Below are 27,964 nucleotides of genomic sequence, written 5' to 3'. Positions count from 1 at the left end.
CCACATCCCCCACTTCTGGAGCTAGCCACTTCAAGAGAAAAATCCTTTTTCTTTTTCCCTTTTTTAAAGTATGATGTCTATATTCACTTAGTTAGTGACGAATAACTGCATAGAATAGTCAAATGTAGCTAACCATAAGAAAAAATGAGATAACCATGAAGCCACTGATTTAGGGCCGTTAAGACTCACTGTACAATCAGGGCATTGTAAATTATGCCATATGTAAATGGAGCCCCACACAAAGAAATCTCATGGTCATGCCTACTTAAGAAAATACATGTAATAGTAGAGGGAATTCAGAGCTCCTACACATCTGAAACTACTTCATCTCATCCAAAGCCTCCTAGAGCCTATTCAGTTTAGAGTTCTTGGTGATCAGAACTAAGAGATTAAATGTGAATCCACAAAACATAGTGTCTATGTCTGTGACTAAGATACAGGAAGGCAGAGATACTCGATGAGCCCCTGCTGTATACCATATACAAAAGCATCTTTAGTGCTGGTGTTATTCTGTAAATACTACAAGTTAAATAATGATCTGTCAATTTTAGTAGAGTACTGCTGCACTTTGTGGTTCAGGATACACCTTAATCCCTCATCGGCTGCTCTCCTTACCTTCTTGTGTTTGTAATACTGCAGGTAGCCATTATGTTTCAGCACAAACCACCTCTTTCTCCAGCCCTTCAGTATTGCTGACTGGGTTCGTTTATGCAAATATCCTCGGCAGGTAGGTCTGGGGGTGTTAGGGTAACGGCTGATATCTGATCCCACTGTCATAGTCAGGATATCAGGACCTAAAATATTACATGAAGAACGTGAAAACATAGGTCAAAACTATAATCCATTATGTCAATATTTTTAAATACCCTTGTAGGGTATGGAGCAGGAAAGCAGTCTTCTATCCCGTATGCCCTTCTCCTCTCAGTGTCACTTCTAGAAGAAGCAATGAGCAAAGCAGCCCAGGAAACAATGAATTAAATCAAACAATATTTGGCCTTCTTTTAACAGAAATTCAGGAATGAAAACATTTTTGTGTTGAGAACTAGTAATGGAGCCAACTATCTGAAGACCCTTCTTAAAACAGCTATCGTGACCTATCTTTGCAAGCAGCATCTTAGGTGCTTGCATATTTTATCAGTTGGATTTCATTGCTCAAATGAGTGTACATAAATTAAGGCTTATAGAAAAATTTCTGAGAATTCTCTTAGAGGCATCTTCAGTCTCTATTATCTTACATATGCTTCTGAGAATTCTTTCTTGTCCATTTCTACTAACCTTTTCTGCTATCTGTGCCTCTCACTGAGCCCTCACTGGAGGCTAACTTGTGCTAAAGTGTCTACTTATAATTTGTAAAGGTAAGTGCTCAAAGGAGATGTTAGATTGTAAAGCTGTCTAAAATGTGTGATTTTTATCAGCAACAAAGTACAATTTCATAATATTTGCTGATGCTATCAATGCGTCTAAGGCTTTGATCCTAAAGGCCTGAAATTCTGATTTTATCAGTGTCCTGGGTTCAGCTACAGCAGTCATTTTTTCTCCTTCTTAGTAGCTGGTGCAGTGCTGTGTTTTTGACTTTCAGTCTGGGAACAGTGCTGATAACACCGATGTTTTTAGTTGTTGCTAAGTAATGTTTACTCTGACCAAGGACTTTCTCAGTCTCATGCTTTGCCAGAGAGGAGGGGAAGCCAGGAGGAAGCAGAGACAGGACACCTGACCCAAACTGGCCAAAGGGCTATTCCATACCACAGCATGTCATGCCCAGTATATAAACTGGGGGGAGTTACCCGGAAGGCCCAGATTGCTGCTCGGGTCGGGCTGGGTATCGGTCGGCGGGTGGTGAGCGGTTGTGTCTTTTTCCCTTGTTATTCCTCTTATCATTATTATTGGTAGCAGCAGTGGTTTGTATTATACCTTAGTTACTGGAGAGCTGTTATCTCAACTCGTGGGAGTTACATTCCTTCGATTCTCCTCCCCATCCCTCCGGGAGCGGGGGGAGGAAGGAAAAGTGGGGGAGTGAGCGAGCGGCTGCGTGGTTCCAAGTTGCCGGCTGGGCTTAAACCACGACAATCAGAGACTGTTCCAGTGTGGCAAAGCCTTAAAGAGGATTGAGAAATTTGGCTATGACATATTTTCATTTGCAAAACTCTTCTAGAGACAGTTGACTTTGGGAATGCTGTCTGTGTGCCAAGATTTAGGCAACAGGATGTTCTCTGAGGAGTTAAAAATACCCAGTATTCAGAGATTTATCTACTAAAAGACTTGATATACTCTTAGGTATAATAGCGTGCATGGCACCTCTATAATTAAAGAACCTGGTACGTGCCAAGTTAAATTTGTCACTGTCTTGTAATTTTAATTTATTGAACTTCCCATGAGCCCTTGTCAAACCCATATCTGGGATAAATAAAGAATGTCAGTAGATTAACTTTCAGCATGCAAACATGCATACGTTTGGGGTTTAGTTATGATTCTAGGAAGAATACACGTAACTGATATTGCTGACTCCTTGTTTCTGTGGTGCTGCAAAAGGATGTCTTATGAAATAACCTCTCTGCTCTCCCGACTAGACTTCAGGTCTTGGCATCACAGAAATAACTACTTGGGGCACTGAACTAAGCTGTGAAGTCTCTCCCTGAGGAAGCATAAGGCATAAATAAGGTATTGGTGTCTTTGCAGTGACTTGCAGGATTTTCTCAGTCACTTCTTAAAAGCGAGAGAGACAAAAGGTGTCCCTGCTCATGGCAGCGGGGGTGGAGCTAGATCTTTAAGGTGCCTTCCAACCCAAAGTATTCTGTGATTCTACATGCTCTTTGGGGAATATTTTGTATGTCTGTTTTCTTCTGATTTCCTAGGAAGGTCTAGATAAAAACGTGACTTAGACAATACTACTGTATTAAACACTAATGCATTAAACTTAAGATTTCTGTTGTATCCATCATCCAACTTGTCTGGATGTATTTGGAGCACTTTACAGCAATCCTGACCTATCCATGTAGTATACTGCGATCTCAAACTAACCTTTCCTTGCCAGATTAGCAGCTTCTGAATGTGGCATGTTGGTGACATCAGTTCCATTGACTGCTATCAGAATATCCCCAACCTGAAGCCCTGCTTCTTCAGCTGCACTGTCTGGAATAAAAGACAAAAAACCAAAAACAAACAAACAAACCAAATCCATTTTACTTAGAGTTAGGATGTCAAGTATGTCTATGTGATCAAGCTTTTCTAGCAAAAGAGATGTCTGCCCAACCAAGCAAGGATTATGCTTTGGGCCTTTGAGACGTCAACTTAGAGGTCCAGCAAGTTTTTCTGAGCAACCTGTTAGTCATCTGTAAACAAAACTTCAGGATTGAACTGAACACTACCTAGTGTTGAACTGGATACTGGTTCAACACTAGATAGTCACTGGCAGTGGACAAATAATGCCATTAGGACTTAAATGCTTTAAGATGCAAACAAGGCCTTTCAATCTGAGAGTTTTGTCCTAAAGTGAAGACAAATATCTGCTGCAGTGTTCAGTAAAGTCAACAGAAAAAAGTTTTTATTATTCTGCTGAGTTTTGGCTATAAGACCAAAAGACTACTTTCTGTGTTGATGTTTCTCTTGCTGGTTAAAATAATTTGTCTATGATATTTTGTGGATTTTTTCTTTATGAGGAAATAACATAGTAAATTATCAAAGGGTCAGTAAAGGAGGCATTGTCTCAGATTTCTTAATCGATCAACCTTTTGTTTATTTGTTAACTGTTGCAGAGCACATGCACTCCTAATAAAACAGGGCTCAGGCAGATGCCAGCAGGAGTAGACGCAAGTTAGGGAAATGATAAATATGCTCCATTCATGGGCAGCAATACGCAGTTACTAAAATCCCAGCTGCAAATTTCATGGAAACATTTTTTTCCTTCTCATTTATAAGCATTCTGAATGAACTTTGAAAAAAATGTTGTGGAAAATATTGCTCCAGGTCCATACTTTTTAATGCATATCTTTAAAAATTTTGTACCTATACAGTAAATGTGATCATTCAGTATATTTCTAAGGATGCTTATAAGTTGTTGGGAAGAGATTAGTAAAAGCTTAATAATAAACAAACACAAAAAAAGACATGGCTCACCATCATGTGTATTACAAATCATTTGCAAATTTGCAAATGCCAGAACATTTTGGTTTGCGCTGGCCTTGAGGATCTCATACAAGACTTCATGATCGTAAGTGGTCTTTAAAATATTATCAAAATAATGTTGCAGTGTGCAAACAACAAAGTATAAAAATGCAATTTTTGTCTTTTTTAATAAGATTACTCATATTTTGAGAAAATGGATTTTGACATAGAGTTTATCTTTAAAAGAAGGAATGTTCTTTTTGTTGTTGCCATTTTAAAGCAACTGCATTTAAAAACATAACATACAAATAAACTTAAGAGGAGTGATATACAATATAATTAGATCTATTTAATCAGTAGGTTACAGGGCTACATTGGTAGTTATTAGGGCCAATGTTGTATGCATGACCTATGATTGGCGTATTTTTAGGAAAAAACTTTTGCACATTCTAATTTGAAAGACCTCTTCTGAGGTTATACTCTTTGATGTAAGAACACTGAGGGAATCTGTGTTTGCAACTGAGAAATAATCTAAAACTCTTAATGCTAGAGAGAAGAAAGATATCTTTGCAACAGAGATTACTTTTTGTCAATAGGTACTGAAATTCCCAGCTGATAATAACAGCTAGTTGTCCCAGCACACACACATCACCACAATTGTGCTATTTAAACAAATGATGGTTGATCCTAGTAGTTTTGTTTTCTTAAAATCATCAGCAATGAATGATGATGATCTTTATCCTTGTAGTCAAAAGTAACATTCTAATAAGATGGGCAGAACAAGTTTTTTTAATTCAAAATTGCTTTCTCAGGTTCACTTAAATCACTTTTCACATAAGACATGCTGTGAATATTATGTAGTCTGAAAAAGTATAAAAAAAAATATTCCGGGCTAAAATTAGGTAGCTGTTTCAGGATGAAGAACATTACACAGTCATTTCATCCACAATTTTGTCTCACTAAGTCCTTTGTATAGTGTTCTGCAGGGAAAGGCTTTTTTGGACTTACATTATTCACAAAGCTTCAACTGATAATGGAAATTCCTGATTGCATTCAGACATGTATAATTACAGGAAAACCTCTAGGATCCAGTGTCAAAATCGTGTTCGTTTTCATGTAGTTTACAATAAAAGATCCTTTGACAAACAATAGATATAGCCATATAGAAAGTAAAACAACCACTTCCAACATTTTCCTGTATTTCTTTTGAATAGATCCCTTCTTTGTCTGAGTTCCTCTTCTGGACTGAGGTCTTTATTTTTAGTGTTCAGTAAATAGAACGTTTGCTCTGAGGCAACAAGTTAGAATGACTTTTAGAACTTAACAGTAGCACCATGCAAAAAGCGTGACTGTGCTGTAAATCTATGTTCAGATCTTAAGGGATGCATGGCTTTCTAACACAAGTCTTAGAGTTGTAAAGTGTTGGTAAAGTTGTCGACCTTTTCAGTGATGTATTTTGTTTTTTCTCTGTGTGTTGCTCCCTTGTTCAGATTTCTGACTTTCCTCATCTTCCTTAGTGGATTTTAATGATGACCCTATTTAGTAGCTCAGGAAGCAATTTTTCAAGTGGTGAATTCAGCTAACGGATTCATAAGACTCTGAATTCACAGGCTTTAACAGTGTTGTTGGGAAGCTGGACAATATAATACATATGCTGGTAAAGTGACAGAGCTATTTTAGATGCCTTGCTAGAGGGCATGCACTAGAATTCTTGGTCAAGGGTGACATTTTTCATTATATCTGCCTTTGGTGGTAGAAATTTATCAGACTTTGCTGTATCTTCTTCTCTCCTAAATCTACTGTGTCTCTCCTGGGATGCAGAGTGAAGTACAGCAAGCAATGCTCTAGATTTGGGTTTTAGGTAGCAGCAAAATGACTAAGACTGCCTGTGTCTCTTTCTCACTGCCGTTATTCACAGAGCCAGCTATTACCCACATTTCAAAGCTGCCATTGAACACAGACAATGATTTCAGAGATCTGTCAGTGGTGACTCCCAAGATCTCATTCCTGAGCATAACTGCCAATATCATATTCTCCATCATGTAGGTATGGTATAGATAATTTCTAGAGGCAATATCTTCCATTGAATCTTTGTTGAAACTCATCTGACACTTTTTTTCCTCTCTCACTCAGGTTTTTCAGTTTCTTAGGGAGTTCCTTATAATCATCAGACTACCATGAAGAATTAACAGCACACCTGTTAGTGCTTAAAGATGGCTCGATGGAAACCCATCCAAGCAGAAGTGTCCCCAGCAATTACAGCTTTTGGAAATGTTCTGATGAGGACGACTGCACCCGCTACTTCATTCTTAAAGACCTGCTGTTGTTAATAGATATTGGTAACAGACTTCTAGACTTTACATGTTGAGAGAGGCTGGATGCAGATGCTTGCAGAAGGTATCAACCGGCATGGAAGGACACAGAATAGCGGAGTGTGGTTAACCTACAGGCATACCAGGGCCTTAAGGTAGTTCGTTATGAGCAGTTCAAGGACATGTTACTAAACACCTTACACCCGCTAATTATGGAAATTATTTATATACATCTGTATTATATATTATTATAAAAGAGATGTTCTATAACAAATAGATAATATTATATCATATATTATATTACTAAATATTTTGTGAGTGTTTTTATATGGAGAAGTTAACTAGTACAAACACAACTTACTTGTGTCAACTTCAGTCACAAGGATAGGCTTTGAGAACTGGATCCTGAAACCCCAAGGGTAACTGCCAGTTCCTTTAGCGATCTTCACAGTTCTTTCACGGACTGCAAAATAGGAAAAAGACATCTCTTTTTCTCTACATGTCAAGTTCAAATTAACAAGCAGCAGCTGATTTTAAAAATTTTTATATACAGGCACTGACAGTTCCTGATTCTGCAAATGGCTGGAATGCTTTTCATCTTTTTATATTTTAGAAGGCCTCTATCATTTCAACACCAATTCTTTCTTTTCCTTCCGTTTACCCTCCCCTGTCCACTGCCTGCTCCCACTGCCTCCCAGTCCTCTAGTCCAACCCCCCACCAAACTGGCATCACCTGCAACCAGTGCCTGTAACCATGTAAAATGTCTTTCCAGTAATTTTCTGGAAAAAAGTCACAACAGGTAAGGGGATCACCCTCAGTAAAAAGGAAGATCAGGGTCTAATTGCCTATTCCCAACTTTTTCTTAGGGTTTAGTATTATTACCAAGCCTCAAATGGTCTGGCTCGCTAGTAAACCTTATACTTATGTAGGACTTCAGTGTAAATTTGAATTCTCAGGGTGTCTGCTTTTGATCATTTGACTGTCTTACTGTGTTTGTTTAATGGAGGCCAAATTAATAATAATTTCTGACAGCTGTTTTGCCTTCAAATTCTTTACTATTTGGAAGATAGAAATTGCTTTAAAGGATGCTTTAATAGTAGGCCAATTGATGTTACCTGTCTAAAAAAACATAGATACTTCAACACCTAGTTTGACTATCTTGCTGAACTTCTGAGCTCTCCCCTGGGAGAAAAGGCAATCAAAATGGCTCTCCAGAATACTCTCACGTATTTTGAGGGAGATGTTTCATATCTGGAGATTTATAGAGGACAACTGTTTTCTCTCATATAGTGTATGATATACAAGCTCCAGCAAAGAACTGTTTTCTGGAAATTTACAGGGGTATTTCAGTTTGTCTTAGTTATTCGAAATGTGTTACTTTTCAGCAACTTAACATTTGAAAAGTGGAGTAAAACCTCCCATTACCCTACAAAAGTTAGTAACTGTATCAGTTTGCATGACAGGGTTTAAACTACAAATGGAACAACACTTCATATCCCTAACAAAATTGATCCTTTTCTTTCTGGATCTACTATGTTTGAAAGCTGGATGGACAACAGATTTTATGACTATTGTAATACTTTATGTCCATAAATTGGTCTCTAAGATTTTGTCATTCTTGAAAGCTATAAAATTACATTGCTTGTACTCTTATCATTAGGTTTAATTGTGAACTTTTACCAGTGTTGATTTTGTCAAGTAATTATGACATTTTGAAAGACAGTACCTAATAAGAACTACTTATTTATGGTTTTTTATAACCTTTTAGATTCTTGAGTTGCTCTTTTTCCCATCTTCAGCATAAGCATACAGTGTCTTCTGCAGAATGTTGACCCCCTGGAATCCTCAGAGTGCCCCAAATAAACAGTTTTATGACATTTATTACCTTTTGCTTTAGCCAACTTACTTGCCACTGGTCTAGGCCTTTTGCTGAGACATCTAGGACTATTATCTGGAGAGACATCATCTCCTCTGAAAACCCAGGAAGCAGAATGAAAGTTTTCTGTATAAAAACCTCCATCCTCATTTTCAGAGTGTAGTCCCAGATCTACTGACCGAGCATCCTCTGAATTTACTGTCATGAGGACAAACCAAGTAAAAGTAATGTTAGTAGGCAAAATGTATGAAGAATAATGGGTCTCAGCCAGTCAGCTTCTTAATGAACTGTTTGTAATGTCTGTACATAGTTATGCAATTTTGCTGCTGCTAAAATGGCATTCTGCAAAGATATCCGAATATAAGATCACAATATTGGATGCTACTGTGTATAGAACTTGAATACTGCGTCAAGTCTTAATGCAAATAGTCAAAACAGGAGCTGCACCTCTTTAAGAGGTGTCTGGTTTTATCCAGCCATTAAGCTTTCTTATGCAGCCCATTTTATTTGGAAACCAAATAAGTTTTCTAGAAGTTTAGTATGAGTTCAGTGCATAAGGGAAGACAAAAGAGAAGCTAAGAAGTAACTGGCATGACTCAGGCAACAATGACCGTATGTGCTGTCTGCCTAATCTTAGCTCTTCCAAATGCGTTTGTTTATTTTTTATTAAAAAAGAGGTGAGGAAATAATAGTTGGGGTTTTTGTTGTGGATTTTTTTTTGTTTGTTTTGTGTGGTTTTTCTCCCCCGCCTGTTTGTTTGGAGTTTTTTTTGTTCATACAGAACTTCTGGCTTGTCCTAGGCTGTTGAATATTTGCATTATTATTATTTGTATGTGTGTTATGAGGATTTTAGGTTGGATGGACAGTGGGAGTGCACCCTCAGCAAGTTTGCTGATGACACCAAGCTGTGTGGTGCAGTTGCCATGCTGGAGGAAAGGGATGGGATCCAGAGGGACCTTGACATGCTTGAGAGGTGGCCAGTGCCAGCCTCATGGAGTTCAACAAGGCCAAGTGCAAGGTCCCACACCTGGGCTGGGGCAATCCCAAGCACAAATACAGGCTGGGTGGAGAATGGATTGAGACCAGCCCTGTGAAGAAGGACTTGAGTTGTGTCGTGTCTGAGGACAAGTGTTGCTTGGTGAGAAGCTCAGTGTGAGCTTGAGCCCAGAACCCCCTCCATGTGCTGGGCTGCATCCCCAGAGCGTGAGAAGCAGGTCGAGGGAGGGGATGCTTCCCCTCTGCTGTGCTCTGGGGAGACCCCCCCTGCAGTCCTGATCCAGCTCTGGGGCAACAACACAGGAGGGACGTGGAGCGGTTGGAGCGAGTCCAGAGGAGGCCACGGAGATGCTGCAAGGGCTGGGGGAGCTCTGCTCTGGAGCCAGGCTGAGAGAGCTGGGCTGGTTCAGCCTGGGGAAGAGAAGGCTCCTTAAGGGGAGACCTTAGAGCAGCTCCAGTGCCTAAAGGGGCTACAAAAAAGCTGGAGAGGGGCTTTTGACAAGGGTCTGTAGGGACAGGACCAGGGGGATGGTTTTAAACTGACAGGGGGTAGACTTAGATTGGATGTTAGGAAGAAGCTCTTTCCTGTGAGGGTGCTGAGGCCCTGGCACAGGGTGCCCAGAGAAGCTGTGGCTGGCCCCTCCCTGGCAGCGTTCAAGGGCCGGGTCTGGGAGCAACCGTGTCTGGTGGAGTGTGCCCCTGCCTGTGGCAGGGGGGTTGGAATTAATGTTCCTTCCAACCCAAACCATTCCATGATTCTATGAGTCTATGTTTTTCAGATTCATGTTTTATATTCATTTACATTCACAATGTCTTGCAATGAGTCCACTGCATAAAACCATGTCACACAGATTAACACAGAGATGGAGGGAAGCTCTAATTCTCTTCTAAAGGAAAAAGCAGTAATGTTCAGGCTCACAAGGAGATAGGACAGCAGGCAGCTGGTGTGTGACAGGCAGGCTATAAACAGCAGTTTGGCTGTGGAGAAGAAAGCTATGTAATAGCATGACAACTTCCCAAGCAGACTGGGAGCTGGAACATCAAAGCTAAAACTGGATGGTGAAAGGTATACAAAGGTATAAACCATCAGTCTATACTAACAGACTGAAAAAAATCCTTAGTATACATTGTTTGAGAGGAAAAAAACCTCCTGTTCCTTTCAATACAAAACGCCTGATATAATGCAGCTAGATTTACTGCAGCTGGAGGAAGGATCTGTTTGCTTTGTTTATCCTGTGTTTGATGGTGCAATTATGCACAATGAGTTCCTGTTTCAAAACAGAAAAGATAAAAATTTTACTTAGTTTTGTTCAGCAAGTTTCTTCCTGAATACATCTAAACGGCAGTCTTTTTTCACTTTGATAGTTTGCTTAACTGTGCCTGCGTAGACAAATACTGCACATCCACTCGTTTCTCCCTTATTATGCAGAACGTATGAGATTGCGCGATTTACTGTATGAAAAGCTACCAGTAAATAAACAAAAGTAAACAGTAAATAAATATTACTAGGCTGTTATGTTTAAAGCACATCTTAACTTGCTACCATGAATTTATAAATTAAGAAAATCTAGAGCAACACCAAGCGATTCAGTGCAGCACAGTGTTTTGCCAGTTTAACATTGAACTGTTACAATTGTAGCAGAGGTTAAAATCTGTCAAATATGCAAAAACAGTGAAATAAATATTGCCACACTGGCATTATGGAGTTATGAGAGAAACTATGAGTTATGGGACATAAGTCTCAGGCTTGTAGCATACTATCCAAAATAATTAGATACCATGATTTGTGACAGAATTGTCTTCTCACTCACCTGTTCTGGAGACCACTTCAGGTTCATGCCATGTATTACCAAAAGCTTTCTGTCAAGGAAGCCGATTCTAAGTCTTGCAACTTTGGTTGGTTGGTTGGTTGGTTGGTTTTTGGGTTTTGTTTTTTTTTAAATATATTTTCTCTATGAAACTGGCGGGAGTCTGATGTAGTAAAATTTATGGACCAACTTTGCATTCAAGAAATTACTGTTGGAATCAATGAACAGTTTATCCTGGTGTATGTATTCCTTGATAGTTTTTTTGAGCTCTGGTGGTTTGAAGTGGTAACTTTCTAATCACCTTGCTGTGGGCTTAAACCTGTTTTATGGGCAAAGAATGCAAACTGCTACCAATAAACAGCTTTTCTTTTTCCGTGTGAAATGTCAGTCATCCCTGCTGCTTTGTTAACAGGCATTAAAAACCTAGGGATTGACTCAGTTATCTGAATATAGGTGGCTAGTACCATATTAGAGGCCTCAGTATATCTCATTTGCCATCCAGTTACTACTTCAAAAAGGCATGGTCTGCTGTAGGTCACATATCTCAGAACCCTATTGGCATCCCAGCTGGTAACTGACATCTATGTTTAGGTAGTGAACTGAGACCCTGCTGAGGTAGGACCTAACTCTTCAGTACAGGAATAGAACATATTTACAGTTATCTTGTACTGGACCTGCACCGAAGTCTTCTATAGGTTTGCATTTAACCTTCTTTAAAATTGAGACTTTACATCTATAAATAAAACTTCCCTCACCAAAAGTAACCATTATAGCATGAAATATTTCCACAGGGAAATGCACATTTCTTGGTCTGTACTAAATACTTCTTAGTACTTCTTACATTACTAAAATAGCAAAACAGGAGGCAAAGATGGTGTGAAGTAAGAAGTACCCCATATGTTCTCTCCTAGACTATGCAATCCTTGCTTGGGGACTCCATCTGCATGAAATGGAGAGTCATTAAGCAGTTCATCTTTAAAATTCCTTCCTGTGCAATTTAAGCTGATCAGTTTGGTACAGGCTCAAGCACAGGGTGAGATGACAGATTTCTTAATGAGGCAGTTACTGGAATTACTTTCAGTAACTGGAGGAACAGTGAAGGATGATCTAGGCAACAAGCCTGAAGACAAAAGGTGAAGCAGGTGGTTATCTTAGTGAGCACAGGACTGCCAGCTCACCATGGCTTTGACATAAGCAATGTAGGCATCAGGATTATGATTTTTGTTACACCCTCAAAGCTGCTGCCATAAGTGATTACCTGTTTGGCTGTGCCTAGAGCTTGTCTTAACATTAACTGCATAAGGACAAGGATGATGCAATCAACTTTTTTTTCAGTCAGATTGTTCACTTGGTTATATGAAAGAGAGAGGATACTAACTCCCATATTGAAGAATAGTTCAGTTGAATAAAATAAGTTTGCTCACGATAAAGAGTAAGAAAGGGACTCACATTATGAACTGAAGATCAATTTCCTCAGCTGAAAAACCCTGTTAGACTGTCAATCACACAAAAGAAAACACAATTGTAAAACTAAAGTACTCACTTGATCCCTCAGTGATTGTGCTGTTTATGGAGCTTCCTCCAGTGGAACTGCACTTTTTGCTGTCCTTGAACTGTTTCCGTTTCCTGGCCCACTGGTCTATTGCTTCTTCCTGGGAACTATCACTGGCTCTGGTGTCTTTCATCAAAGGTAGCTTTCTGGTTTTATTCATTTCTGATTTCAAGTCTAGATTATAATCAGACATTGTTTGTGAGGAATGTGTAAGACAACTTAAGCAATAATACTGTTTAAAATTTCTGCAGTCTAAATACAAGAACAACTTAGCCATAGAAATGAAAATACCAAATAATACTGAATATATTCAGAAAGTGTGCACTTCAGACTGAGATCTTCACGCAGAGAGAAGCACATCTGATTGCCTTGTGGCAGTTGTATCTGTAGATAAATGCCTAAATAGCCATTTGTATGGCACCATTTTTATGCAGAAACATGTAAATTGCACATAGATTTTATTTTAAAGTTTTAATATATTTTTATTTATTTTTTATGTATTTTGCAGTGTTCAGGATGTAAATACATCAAGTGCTACTTAAACATTAAAAATCTTTCAAGACACTCATGTCACTGAGCTCCTTTTCCAGGGCAGCTGACCTGATGAGACTCAGAAAACCAATTTCTTGTAGTGCCCTTTGCATGAGTTCTTGCCCCTCTGATAATAACAAAGTTCCCACAACACCAGCAGACTTCTAGATTGCCTGGACTCATCTCCCCCATTCTGTTCACATTTGCATCTGTTTTTCTTCTCTGTTCTACATGCTCTCACTCATTGTTGAAAAATGCCACATTTCTTTTCCAGTGTCACTGAATTACCAAGCATAGGAAGTCCTAAGTTGCACCTTGTGCCCAATGTCTTGACTAAGTAGGTTGATATTCCCACATTACAAGTGGACTTTGATTCATATAATGCGTTTTAAAACTCTGCATGCTTATCTTTCTGGATGTACACATTTACATATTTAAGGTTGGATCTCCACAGCACTGCTAAGAATAACAGATGGAAAATCAAACTATGATCCCAGGGCCAACGTTACAGACCAGATGAAGTGATAGGTGAGAAAAACATATAGATAATTCTTAGCAAAGGGCAGAATGGGAAGAGGAGAAAATAAAATCAAAACACACCTCACTTCTGTGCTGTGTGTTTAACCACAGATGTCTCATCTGAGATATCTGAATGTCTCATCTTCTGATGAGAAGTCAAGGGTTTTAGCATGCAGCCTTCCTTTAGGGTCTTATTCCTATACCTTGCTCTAAAGAGAACTTTATTTAAGTAATACTCTATTTATTTCAGTATATTAGATATTGATCTGTATAGCAATATCTACCTGTATAGTATAGCTATATAGTCTAGATAGACTTCAGGTATTTTTGAAATTTCCATTACCAGTGCTAAACAAGAAAACCTTGGAGGATATACCAGTATTTTCTGCACATATCATGAACTACAAAGATTATTAAAAACTTTCATATGCTTTTTACTATGATTTTTGAAGGCATTTTCCCATGAAAAGGAAGTATGTTTTTTTCACCAGCATAAAACTCCTAATCTGCAAACCTCCTGCAAACATTTTCTTCTGGAGAGGACAATCTGACCTACATCACATATAACCTGATTAATACTAAAAAATTAAAATGAAAGTGTTTGGAGCAATATTTAAAAACCACATACATATATATGTGTGTGTACATATTCACAATGTAAAAAGCTAACACTATAGTGTGCAGCATCCCTGTACAGCTTTACAATATTATAATTCAAAACGCTCCCTTTAAAGACTGGTCATGGGTATGGGTAGATGGATTACAGAAGAGAAGAAAATAGATTTTGTAAAGGATTAGCTATTAAAAATAATTATTTTTCATATGCAGTTTTCTTTACTACGTAAATAGAGGAGAAAAGAAGGTTAAATGATACACTAAGGTCATTCCATGACATTTAAAGGCTTAGCCAGAATTAGGATTGAGATGTACTTAGAATTCAGTATTTGCTTTTAGATCACATGGATTCCAAAAACAGATCTATGTGGTTTTAAACACTGAGCTCTGAGTTTATGCATATGGCAACTCAAAAAATCCCCTCCTGTTTTGGTGTTTGCTTCTTTCACTAGATATGTAGGATAAGTTGACTGTTTGATGTATGAAATCTACTTCTTGAGCAAAGCTGTATTAAAATCTTTCTTTATTATTTAAGTTACTTGCTTTACAAGATAGCTGCTAGGATTCTCAATAACTGTGTATTATAACCAAATGGCCAAGCATACCAACATTATCTCTTTGAAAGATTGTAATATACTTTCATTTTCTTCAAAAAGATGTCACCAAAGCACTAAACCACCTATGCCAAAGGTGTATAAGCGATATTAACTCCAAAAGTCTTATAACACCTACCTTTCTGACTAATACGTTTTACTGATGATAGGGGGATATCTGCATTCTGATGAAAATCTTGTTTCATTTCAGTCTTCTTCTCAATTTCATTACAGTTGGATTTGGCTAACTGAGGTAGTTGATGTGCTCCAGGCTCTCTTCTTAAGCTATCATCAGTTGACAGTTTACAGCAAAAGTTCTCTGGTCTTTCCTTGGCATTTGAATCTTCTGTGAAATTCTCTTTGTTTTCTGTGTATGCTGAAGAGGTAGATAAAATGGCATCCCCTGCTGAATCATTATGGCAGTCGGAGTCAAGAAGGATATTCCCAGATATGTCTTTTGTCTCAGAAAAACTTTCTGATTCATTATTAATGTCATGCTCCTCAGGATCTAGTAACAAGGATGACAGCAAGGACTTTTCATCTATACTACAGGGAACTTTAGGCTCTTTTCTCACTGCAGAGCCAAAAGAATCAGGTATCAATTTAGTGTCACCTTGGACGAGTCTTCGTTCTATTCCTCCAGTTATCACAGTCATTACTGACCCTCTCCTTTTCTTTGCTACCTCAGCCTCTGCAGTGGGTGGGTGTAAAGTTGAAAGATGGTTTTGAGCACTTTCTGTAGATGTATAATTAGTACTTTCCTTGTCATTAATATGTTCACCTGAAGGGCTTCTAGAACATGGAGAGACCTGTACCAGCTGAGCTTTGTTCTGCAATTCAGTGTGCTTTTCTATATGGTTGTACTCTGGTGTCCCTTCATCTAAAGCATCTTCGATAGACTCAGAGTCTTCCTCCCATATGGCTAGGTTTCTCAGAGGTTCTTCATGCCCATTTTCTTTTTTCTTACTTACAATACCACTGGAATGAAGACTCTCCATTAATGTGTCTTCACCTTGCCTCACATAGCCTGCAGAGTCATTCAGTAAACAAGTGTCATCTAGACTTTCTTCAGGTTCAGATGTATAAATGGTAATATTATGATCAAATGAGGTGAAAGCATAATGATACGAAGACATAAGACCTCTCAGGCTTCCCAGTGAGGAGGTCAAGTCAGGACACTTACCAAGTTCTGTATAGCTGGTATGAACATGTGAGTTCTTGTTATTAACATCTCCTGCTTTGGTCTCCTTAGGAAATACTTTTAAGGATGGCAATGAATAAAACCCAGAATCCCTTCTAGGGTGCACTGGTGATGGTACATCAAGAGTAGTATCTGGGAAAGACTTTCTTCTTCCTGGTTTTTGCCCTGTGTCTCTACATTTCTCACAGTTATTTCTTTCTTGAGCTAATATATTGTTCTTACTGATATGCTCCTTCCCAAAGTTTGGGTTATTGCAGGTGTTACTAGCTACAAGACAATTTGTATTATTTATTTTTGAGAAAAGTATTTTGTCTTTTGAAAAATCTTCCTTTTCACTGGTGTGGTCTCCACAGTCCTTTTTGTTACGTTTACAGAAATAGCTTTCTTCTTCGAAATTTTTCAAGGCTGGAGAGAGGCTGTCAGATTCCTTTCTGTCACTAACAGGGTACAAAGATGCTCTCTCTGCAACTGTATCCAAATGCATTTTGTCACAGTCAGCAAATTCTTTAGGTGGAGGGAGAAGTGTACATCCATCTAGGAATGTATAGTCTACTTTTTCATGAAAGCTAAAAGATGACTCACAATCTGTATTGCAAGGTGCCTCTGTTACAGAATAATCTGTTTCACTCCAATACGTATCTTCATGTTCCCTGTTGCAGGTTTTGCTCTGTGCCTGTTCACCAGGTTTGATGCTAACCTTTAGATTTTTCTTTCTGCTGGTAAATTCCACTTCAATCTCCTTTGTGTCAATGTTCAATTTCAGGGAGGCATTTTTGTTGATGTCAGTTTGAATTTTATGTTTAGAGGATCCCTTATATTGCTCACTGTGTTCTGCTGAACAGTCAGTTGAAGGACACTGGTACTTTGAACATTTTGAACACTGGCTTTTCTGGTATTGTCTTTCATGACAATGTTTATTGTTCTTTGAACTTTTCTGGCTTTCAGCTACAAGATTTGTTTCAGAATCAAACAAAGAAACATTCTTAATTTCTACTTTCACACTGAAAGAACCACATTTTACTTCTGCAGTAATTTTCCTAGCAGTCGAACTAACCAACTCTGCGGAGTCTGGCTTGCCCCATAGTGTAATTTTTCCTGTGGATGAGCCCTCTGATTCACCAAAAGTTACTGTAGTTAGGATTTCATCTTGCTGAGGAGAGAACATTTGAGGAGGGTAGTTCTTTTCTTTCTTTCCTTCTTTTTCACTGTCCGATACATTATCAAGGTCTCTATCTTCAGATGCATCCAAGCTACTCCGATTCTTGTTTGCATGATCTTTTCCATCTTCTTCAATACCCTTTACATCCAGTGGCTCAGTGAAGTGAGCCAGAGCCTCACCTGCTTTATTTTCATGGCTTCCTACATTTTGCTGGCATTTACAAATGGGTGACAACTGTTCATCTAATTTAAGGTAAACAAGAGAAAAAAAAACAAACCAACATTTTTCCCATGATTTGGTAAGCAGTGTAACAAATGTATAATTAGCTTTGAGATATTTTTCATAAAAATGTGTATTTAATCTTTAAGGTGTAGTGTACTTTTTACTTTTTTTTTTTTTCATTTCAGTATTAACTTCTCTTCTTTGAATTATCTGATGAAGTCAGATAAACAGAGTAGGCCATGTTAACTCACTGTGATTGGAGGAAATTAAGATATTAACAACTCTTTTTTTATCAGAAAGTTTTACAGTTGTTAGGGGATAAGGTATTCTATCTGCATATAGAAAAATCTACCCCTTTCACTTTCATTACTTCTCTCAGTATTTATGTTGTTCCTGTGAACACGCTGGGACAATCAATATCCCAGTGCATGTTTGCAGTTTGGGATAAATTATATGGAATTTGACTTTTATAATCATTTTACAGATGAGTAAACGGAGGGGTTAATGGACATTGTCACAATCACACAGCACATCAGTGGCACACTGCCAGAGGTGTGAACTACAGCTCCCTGACCCAAGAAGAGGATACTGTTTCCTGGTGGGAGCTGTACTAGGCAAGATTTCATGGCATTCATACAATTACATAAAATTCTGCCTTGCTTAGGCTTTTTTTTTAGAATAGGTATATGCATTAGAGGATAACAGTTCGCAGTAACATCTACCTAAGTAGGATTAGAACAAGCTGTTAAACTTAGACAACATTGAGGCATTTAGAGCAAGAGTGCTGAAAATTTGGGGCAATTTAACATCAGTATCTTTGGAAAGACTTCGCCAGAGATAGCAGCTCAACTAAAATAAAACACCTATCCTCTTCAAGACATTAACTGTATGTACCCACACTCGAGTGTAAATAATTCCAATTTGACAAACACTTTTGGGCACAAAGATGGATTTCTGTCTTGATGAGCAAACAGAGCACAAGCACCTAAGATTCTGATGTTTTTACTTCAGATTAAACATTTCTGTAAACTTACATTCTCTGGAATCAGAGCTCTTTCTGCCCTTGCAGCTTTTTCTTCTTTTTCTACTCATTTCTAAGAACTGAGGGCATCTGGGTTGCACTCTTCTGTGTGGGAGGGAAAACATTGGATAATGAGAAAGTTTCTCTGGAATTATTTATCTCTCTTTCTTTCTCAGGCTTTCTAACTTGGCTTTTCTCCTGCGTAAGAACTGACTGGTTGTAATGAAAAGCAGAAAAGTGCTAGAGCGGATACTAATGCATCTGTTTTCTTCTCTTATGGGTTTTTTTGTGGGAGGTTTTTTGGTTGTTTTTTTTTTTTTGTTGGTATTTGGGTTTTTTGTTTGGTTTTTTTTTTTGTTTGTTTGTTTTTTTGTTTGGGTTTTTTTTTTGACAAAATCTTTGAAGTTTTCCAAATAATAGCTTAAAATCAAGGTCTGATGATCTCAGCTATGGGGCCTGAACCAATACTCTTTAAAGTCTGTGGGAGATTTGGGCAGTGGCTGACCCTTTCCAGCCTATGAATTTATCTGATTCTGATTTTTAGAGATTAGTATTTTGTTTTAAGCATTCATATTAAACTTAATCTTATTTATATACATAATGAAATATATAATAGTCATTGTTTCTTCTATTTAAAAAAAGTCAGACATACTTAATAGAATAAAAGACCTCAGCCTTAACTAAGTGCATACCTGAGCTGCACACATAGCAAATCAAGACCAATCTCCATCTCACAGTCTTGGCTATCCTTTGCATTTGTTTGTGGGAAGAAAACAGTCTTAGATTATTTTTTCATCTTATAGGGGAACTTGTTGAATGTAAAATTAATTGTTAATGCTGCCTTAGTATTGATGACCTACTCCACTCAAAATTAAATGGCAGTGGAAACCCTCTGATAATTAATGTAAAAATGTTATTCTTTTCATGAAGTTAATAAAATAAAACCAGTTTATTTGTGTTTCTCCATAGGTGTGTGGGAAATGCCATTTTCTGAATTTAATGGGACTTAAGAAATGTGGTATTAAAGACGGCTCAGATCAAGGGAAACATTAGGGATGCTACTATTTGTGTACTTAAATAATTTGAGACAAATGAAGCATCCCTAAAACCCCAACAGGGAGCTGAGGCTTGCATCCATGTTAGGCAGTCAGGCAGTCATTTTCTTGGAGCTTCACTGAATTGACACATCAAATTTACATTGAACTAAGCAGAACAGCTAAAATCCAGAAGTTCTGTGTCATTCCTATCATGCAGTGGGGCTGAATACTGATGGCACGGTAGTGATGGAAGAGGTCTGTATCCCTTGCAGCAGGGTTACTGTGTGGAGGCTGTTTAACCAATTAGAATTGGTAGCATTTTCTGGGATTGATTCCATTTCATTGGAAAATAGACCAAACCTTGCAACTGTCTTTATTTATTTATTTGTTTATTTCTTTATTTTATTTACAGTATTGAAATGTAAGGAAAATAGTCACCTTTCCAAAATAAGCCACTGTGTTAGAATTTGCTTCTGTTTATTTAATCTAAAGGTTTTTTTTATTGTATTCTTAATGACTTTGGAATAGGTAATTCACATTGTTTGAAACTGTAAGTATTTGAACTGCTAAGACATCATTGGGATGGTCTTGACAATCAATAGAGTTATGTGGAGAAAAATCAAATGACTGCAAGTGTTAGTTATAATCATCTTTACATGATCATTCATCATTACATCAAATACATCATTGTGGAGTGAACGTAAGTGAATTTTTCAGGCTGTGTTCTTACCTGGTGGAATGGGGATATACAGATTTTGTTATAAAAATAACGATTAGGATAAAGCTTTTTAAATCATTGCATTGACATTGTAAGACTCGTGTTACATGCAATGTATGTCATGATACATAGCTAGCCAAAGAGCTGGGAAGAAATTCTTTCAAGACACGATCATTGACTTCTAATTCCGAAAACTTTTTAGTTCTCTGTGAGGCTAAACAACTGAATGTGCCCGTGCATTAACACATCCATTAGATGGCTGCAAAAATGCAGGTATTCTCCCCTGTCATTTTGGAAAACACTCTAGGAAGACAAGGAAGTTTTGTATTTATTTCACAGCAGGCACTTTAGAAAGTTTACATTGTCAATTTTCAGGACGTAACTATATTTCTGTTTTTTCCAAAGATTGGCAGACAGCCAAACCTGTCACCCAAGATCTATTCTCAGTGGGAAGAATGATCTTAAAGCCAAATACGAGGTTTTGAAGGACACAGAGGTACGAGCTGGGACTACTACTTATCACTAATTTTGGATATGAGGCAATGCCTATTAGTTCCAGATAAAAAAATCAACATTCTTTTAAAGAGTTCCATATGCAAGTATGATAAGAGTATCAAATTTATATTTAGAGGTGTCTTATGTACAATCTGCAGATTGGTGCATATATTTCTGACAGTGGCAACAGCAGTCTAACAGAGCTCCATGATCTGATTGTGATACTTGAAGTTTCAATTATATTTCATTTAGTTGCAATTGTAAAAATATTTTTACTTCTAGGAATTCTCTCAATTGAACCTAAAGAAGATGATAGACACTCAGTTCCTTCCCGTACTCTTTCTCTGACTTTTACCTCTTCCTCTTCTTTCCAAAATACTTTCCTTTGTTATACTGGTTTTTGTCATTGTCATTTTCCAGGAATTCCACTTTCATGTTTTCTGTTGTTCTCCCCTGAGCTCCCTTATGGTCAATAATGAAATGGTTAATCTCAATATAGGAAATGTGATTGCTAAAATGTTGTTTAAAATTATTTGCAGATCAAAACCAGCTGCCTGTTTTACTGTAGACCCTTTACATTTGACAATTGCATAACTGTATGCACTATAGGTTATTTTTTACTGTAAAGAAAATCTGAATTTTACTGAATGATGAACACACCTTACATGCCAGCGATATTTTTAGTACTTAAAATGTTCAAGGCCCATTTTCAGAGAAAAATAATAGGCATGACATACTGCACATCGGTTCAAAAGAAGATCATATTCATTTGAGTTTTTCTTCATAGTTGTACTGTATGTTTTTGCCAGGTTTTCTCATGGCAAAAGATCATAGAATTTTGCAGAATAAATTCTAGACCTGAGATTGTCACTAGTTCTACTACTGTTCAAATAGCACTTAAGGACCTGAGCCAACCTTAAAGTACTGAAGTTAGATAAGTGTTGGTTCTCTGCATGTCAGGACTGTGGGAAATGACCTAGTACATTCTAAAACTTAATAAGTTGAGCACGCAGCTGTGAAACCATCCGTAAAGATAGCCACAGGTCAAAGCTGCTCACAGTGGCAGGATTACAGATTTTGCTATGTGGTCAAAGATATAAGACCTAGGTGAACAGGCTGATTAAGCTGTTTTGTTTTGGGTATTTTTCTTTAGTTATTTCTGTAACTGGTTGTAAATAGATTAGAATTATAATTTAGAATGATTGTTTGCACTGTTCATTTGTGATTAAAGCTACTACCTCTCAGATGTTAAGTTTCATATTTTTATATATATGATTTTAATTGTACATGCAGTGTGTTAAATTGTTTATATCTTAAAATAATTTTCAAGTAAACATTGCAAAGAACCTTAATGACGCAAATAGTTTTGTTGTCCCTTCTACATTTCCATCAGTTGCTTTTTGTTTTCTCCCCTAAGGTTCACCACATAAGTAGAGGCACCAGTTCTCTGCTTTTCAGCCATCTTTTGTGTGTGTGTTTTCCTTGCATTGTCTTTGCCTGCTCTTGCTTTGTTGGTCCTATAGTTGAGGTGTGCTAACAGAAGTTGGAATCTCACCACCTTCAATCCTAGTCATATAAGCAGACCCATTGACCTGAGTAAGGATTAGTTGTATGCATCCGGAGAGCAGTGTAAGACCCTGCATTAGGGACTGTTCTGTAAACTGCTGGACACTAGATGAACACTAGTCCAATTAGCTTAAATAAGAATAGAGGCACTCAGCAGTTCACTGGATGGAAGGCAACATCCAATGACATAGTGCTCTACACGACAGGTTATTCTTAATAAATCAGCAGTGCTTGGGTTAGCTCAGAATAATAGCTTCTTAATTTTGAGTAAAAGATCACTCTCCACTGTAAATACAGTTAAACCTCTGTCTAGAATGTGTTCATTTTCACCACGAATAACATCCATAATAGTATTTCTTTCAGGATAATACAGGTGATGACAAGCTTTGTGATAATAAAGGCAACAAAATATTTTTCTAATATATGACTCCAAGATCATCTTGTTGGGCAGGAAAAGTTGCCTTGAAAAAAGCTGGCTGGAAGTAAAATTGAAAATACAGGAGTTATTTTACTTTGCTTTTATATATTTATATAATGGAGATTTTATGTGATAACGTTTGTTTTCTTCAGTTTTCCAAACAAGCATGTTCAGAGAACCTGTATAGTAATGACGGGACACTAGCAGAAATAAAACAAAAAAAAGGAATGGAAAATATGGAGAAAATATTTTACAATGTTGAATTAGAAAGGTGTGGTTACACAATACATTTGCAAAATACTTAGTATTCTTTCACGATAACATTAATTTCCCTTTTAGATGGTAATTCTCTTTCTTAAAATTTCAGTATCCTATGTTGTAGAAGACATGTCACTGAGGGCCTCACCTACATGGTTTCTGAACACTTCCAGGTGTAGCGATTCAACCACTACCATGGGCAGCCTGTTCCAATGCCTGACCACCCTTTTGGAGAAGAAATTTTCCCTGATACCTAATCAAAACCTCCCCTGGCACAACCTGAGGCTGTTTCTTCTCATCCTATCACTTGTTACTTGGGAGAAGAGACTGACCCCCCACCTCACTACAAGCTCTTTTCATCTAGTTGTAGAGGGCAATATAAGGTCTCCCAAGCCTTCTCTTCTCCAGACTAAACCTCACCAGTTCCCTCAGCTGTTCTCATCAGACTTGTGCTCTAGGCTCTTCACCACCTCCATTGACCCGCTCCAGCACCTCAATGTCTCTCCTTTGCCTTGTTGAACCTCATAGCACTGGCCACAGCCCATCGATCCAGCCTGTCCAGATCCCTCTGCAGAGCCTTCCTACACTCCAGCAGATCAACACTCCCAGCCAACTTGGTGTCATCTACAAATTTACTGATGGTGCACTTGATGTCCTCATCCAGATCATCAGTAAAGACATTAAACAAGACTGGCTCATTTCTCAGGCCCTGGGGGACACCACAAGTGACTGGTTGCCAACTACATATGACACCATTCATCACCACTCTTTGGGCTTGGCCAAAAGAAGAATGATGTCAGAGAACACAACATCAAACCCTTCTTATTAATTTCCTATCTCTGGATACAGAATCCTACTTTTGTCCACATTGCCCTAGATAGCTTTTAACTACACTGAATTTTGTTCTCATTGACTTCCATTGTGTCTCTTCATATTTTTTCTCAATATTCTATTCCACCTATTCTCTACAATACTATATAATAACTGATTTTTGCTTTGACTTTATTTCTAAATCATTAGAATGATTTGTGTTTAGAAACATTAGAATGAGAGCCTGTTGGTTCCATGCAAAGTAGGCAAAAAGTGTTCATCATCGGTTTACTTCTTATTTACCTCATTCAAGTATGTTTTACTCAAGTACCTTCCGTTTTTGCCTTTTTTCTACAAAGATGCTCTAAGCCTCTTTATCAAGCTCCCACTATTAAGTTATTTGAATAATTTCTGAACACCCATTTCTGCAGTATTGTTGCCAAAGAATGTATTTTAGCACATGCAAAAAAAAGTGATGCATTATCAAAAATGCCTGTCTTGGTAGTGTTTCTTACTCTCTGCCTCAGCTGGTAGGTATCTTATTTTCATTTGTTTATAGTTTCATCTATATATTTTCCAGAAAAGACTGATCTTCAAATATATCTTTGCAAAATGTATAGAACAAACAAACAAGGAAACCATTTACAGGGGCTGTAACAGTACCCTAAAGCATTTTATAAAACTAATTAAAACATGAATTATATGGCAGCAATGAATCAGCTTCCATTAAAATGGAATTCAGTAATTATCTGGCAGTATCCAATTAGCTGTAAGAAGAGCATATCCAAATGAAACACTTAGAAAAGCATGGATAAGTGAAATTAATCTACAACAGGTATTGTACTAGGACCCAGAGATTAACCTCTTTATGTCATGAAATGTGCTGTGGGACTTTTAACGAGCACACTGAATCAGGATCTTGCTTTTTCAGATTGTGAAAAGATAGCAAACACCAGTGAATAATATTTCTGCAGTTCTGATTCTCAAGGTAGGTTACTGTCTAAGCAACTAAGAACATCACTTATGACATAGATAAGCACACTCAGGAATTCCAAAACCCGTGTAATGATCTTTTGCATTATTTTGGACTCTTCTATAAACAACCAGCGACATCAAAGTGTTATATATGCTTTGACCAATCTTTTTCAAAGAAATAGTGGGTATACTATTCTCACCATTATGTTAAATATATCTTCTTGCAGGCAGGATGCTCTTCATTTTTAAAAAAGGCTAATAAAGTAACAAATGTTTTTAAAATTATTTTAACTGACAACTAAAAATGCAAGTGACAAGAAACTAATAGTAAAAAATAGTTCAGCTATCATCGGCTCTATATGAATAAGTATTTCTGCCTTTTTAGGGAGAAGTCAAGTCAGGTTCAGCTTTCACTTCTTCAAATTCTGCAAAACCATATATAAACCTCATTTTCCTACAAAGCGTCTGCCTGCTTACTAAGCTAACCTTGCTTTCTGTTTAATTATTTTGACGTTTTGGGACAAGAAGAAGAAAGAATGTATTAATAAGCATTTATTTCATATTTTGGAGGCATTTCATTTCTGTATCAGCATTCTTCATTTCTACCCTCCTTGAAAGATATACACTGTTCTCACTGCAACAAAACAGAGAACCAGTAGGTAGACTCTGTGCTATAAATGGTTCATGCAGATCATGTGATGATTTTAACACTAGTATATAATGAATATTTCAACATACTGATCAGATCTTTCCAGTGCTATCAGTTTAATGCAATAAATGTTCGTGTATTTACCATTATGTATGTAAAAACATAGTTTTAGAAACTGGTATAGAGAACATACTTTATTGGGCATTATAGTTCTGTTATACTGGATAATATAATTTTGTCTTCAGTAGAATTTCTGAAAATATATAAAAATAAAAAAATCCCATGAATTGCCACTTTTGTTTACACTGTTGGACCTCTGCTTTTCCTTTTTTGAGACCAAACAAAAACTGCTAATTCGAATGATAGCTGGATTAGCCCTTTTCTTGTCCGCAAGTTCATCATTCTGGCACTTAGTGTGCTATCTTGCATTTTAGACACTTCTGTTTCTGTTTTGGCATGAAATTCAGGCTTTGTCAGTACCAAAAATGACAGCAGGTAAGTGAAAAATCCTTCAGATGTAATGTGGCAATTGGTCATGAAATTAGTAGAAATCTCAATATAACATTCTGTAGTTAAAGATGTTATGTTACTGTCAGTAAAGTACAATTCATTTTCAAGCTGAACTATTCAACCTTTTTGAGCATCAGAATTATTAATCTATCATAATAATGTAAATCCAAAAATCTTTGATTATTCTTGAAACCCAGCTAACTAAAAGAAACCTGCACAATAATTGTACACTTTAACAATTGCCTTTGAAAATAAAGTAGTTTTTATTTTAATGTCTGTAACTATGAATCACAATTAAGTGAAAAAAATCTTTCATTTCTCCTAGAATGCAGTAAGTAAGGGCCGAAAGTAAAAAGCCTATCCTAGCTTCTATGATTTGATTTCTGGCATCTAAATGGGGAATCTTAGATACTATACTTTCTGACTTCGTAGTTTCCATGCCGGTCACTTTCTCTAGAAAATATGCAATTTACACCGCATAAATTAGAAGTAATTTGGGTTTGGTATGACAAAAATTTGTATGTTTATTATTCCACAGGCTCTTCTGTAGTTTTAGGAGGTATGTTGGAAGATGTCTATGTCTTCACTAAACTCTAGTGCTAGAATGTTTCTCTCCTTAAAGAGGAACTGTTACCAGAGAACTTTATACCAAACGTAGTTTATTGTGTAGGATGATGGAAAGGTAGGAGCAAAGACCTACTATTAATGCTTATTTAAATGCTACAGACTGAGTTTTAAGCTTCTCTACTCTACTGCAGAAGGACAATACAAATAAATTGAAGTTCATTCAGGTAGGCTTTCACTTCTAAAATTCTACTCTTTAAGTTTCTATATGCTAACATGAGATGACAGACAGTCTTAGGAATAAAAAAATCCATCTTAGAAATCCCTTGTATTTAGGAAACTATCATTCTTCTCTATTCAGAAAACTAAATTACATACTGAACTATAACTGAAATTCTTTAAACTGTATGTGTGTAAGAAACCTGCAGAAATCCTGTCTTTTATAAAAGCTGAGTTCCATCAATCAGTAAGAATAGAATGCTACCTGACAGCATACCATTAAATAAAAAAAAAGTTTGTACTTACTGTTACTATGAGCCAGTATTAATTTTCCTCAGATATGTGCTTGCTATTATGGCCTCTCTGTGAATGCGTTCCTAAGCTCATGAAGGATGGGCTGGCTGCCTTGCTAAGGATTAATAGGATAACAAGTTCAAGTTTTTTCCTTTGGACTTACCCACTTTCATACTGTCAACCCCAGTCAGCAATGATACGTTGTAAATATATAACATTCCAATCACTGAAGCAATAAAGGACTACTAGTTATTCAATTTTTAACACCTAAAGCAAAGAAGAAAAATAACTCAACTTACTGGGGCTTCGTAAAATGGCAGCTTTGTCTGAAAAGTCTTAACCAGATTACCTAATGATAAAAGAGGGAGCAATGTTGTTCACAGCCTCGCTCCACTTCTTTTTCTATTTCTGTCTCCTAAGCTCAGAATCCGATTAGTATATTTAATTCCACGAAGCAGCATGACTGGTCTACCTTTAATTACCCCTCTGACATCCACCCCTTTTTCCTTCACATGGTATAGAATTCAAGGTAATCATTTACCAACTTGGCAATATTCCTACACAAACCACAAAATGTAATTTTAATTATAGTATCAACACTGGAATGATGTTATTATTCAAATGTTTACACACACTCAATATGAAAAATAAGATAAAAGTAGCATGCTTACAGGGACCAACGCGTTTGTAAAAATATCACAACTGGTATTGTGCTTACGTGGTATGTAGAAAACACCTAAGAAGGACATGGAACTGTCAGAGCAAATCCAGAGGAGGGTCAGGAGGATGATCAGGGGATTGGAGCACCTCCCGTATGAAGACAGGCTGAGAAAGTTGGGGCTGTTCAGCCTGGAGAAGCGAAGCTGCGTGGAGACCTCATAGCAGCCTTCCACTAGCTGAAGGGACCTATGAGGATGCTGGAGAGGGACTCTTCATCAAGGACT

At 37.4% G+C, this 27,964-nt stretch overlaps 1 protein-coding gene across 1 annotated transcript; it reads right to left on the bottom strand.

Moving 5' to 3' along the window:
- Positions 1–615: 615 nt before the first annotated feature.
- On the bottom strand, positions 616–21,164 carry LOC104412986 (the record flags this gene model as incomplete). The annotated part of the gene is made up of 8 exons (XM_010023860.1): positions 21,113–21,164; positions 16,472–17,506; positions 15,044–16,372; positions 12,638–12,820; positions 8,321–8,488; positions 6,775–6,876; positions 3,019–3,129; positions 616–794 (listed from the first exon to the last, which is right to left on the bottom strand). Coding segments are annotated over exons 1-8 (3,159 nt in total), but the record flags the coding sequence as incomplete, so codon positions are not given.
- Positions 21,165–27,964: the final 6,800 nt, after the last annotated feature.

This window comes from Nestor notabilis, unplaced genomic scaffold (genome assembly GCF_000696875.1).
Source record: "Nestor notabilis isolate BGI_N333 unplaced genomic scaffold, ASM69687v1 scaffold871, whole genome shotgun sequence".
Taxonomy (NCBI): Eukaryota; Metazoa; Chordata; class Aves; order Psittaciformes; family Psittacidae; genus Nestor; species Nestor notabilis.
Note: the sequence above shows the minus strand (reverse complement) of the source record. Positions and strands in the feature narration are given on the sequence as shown.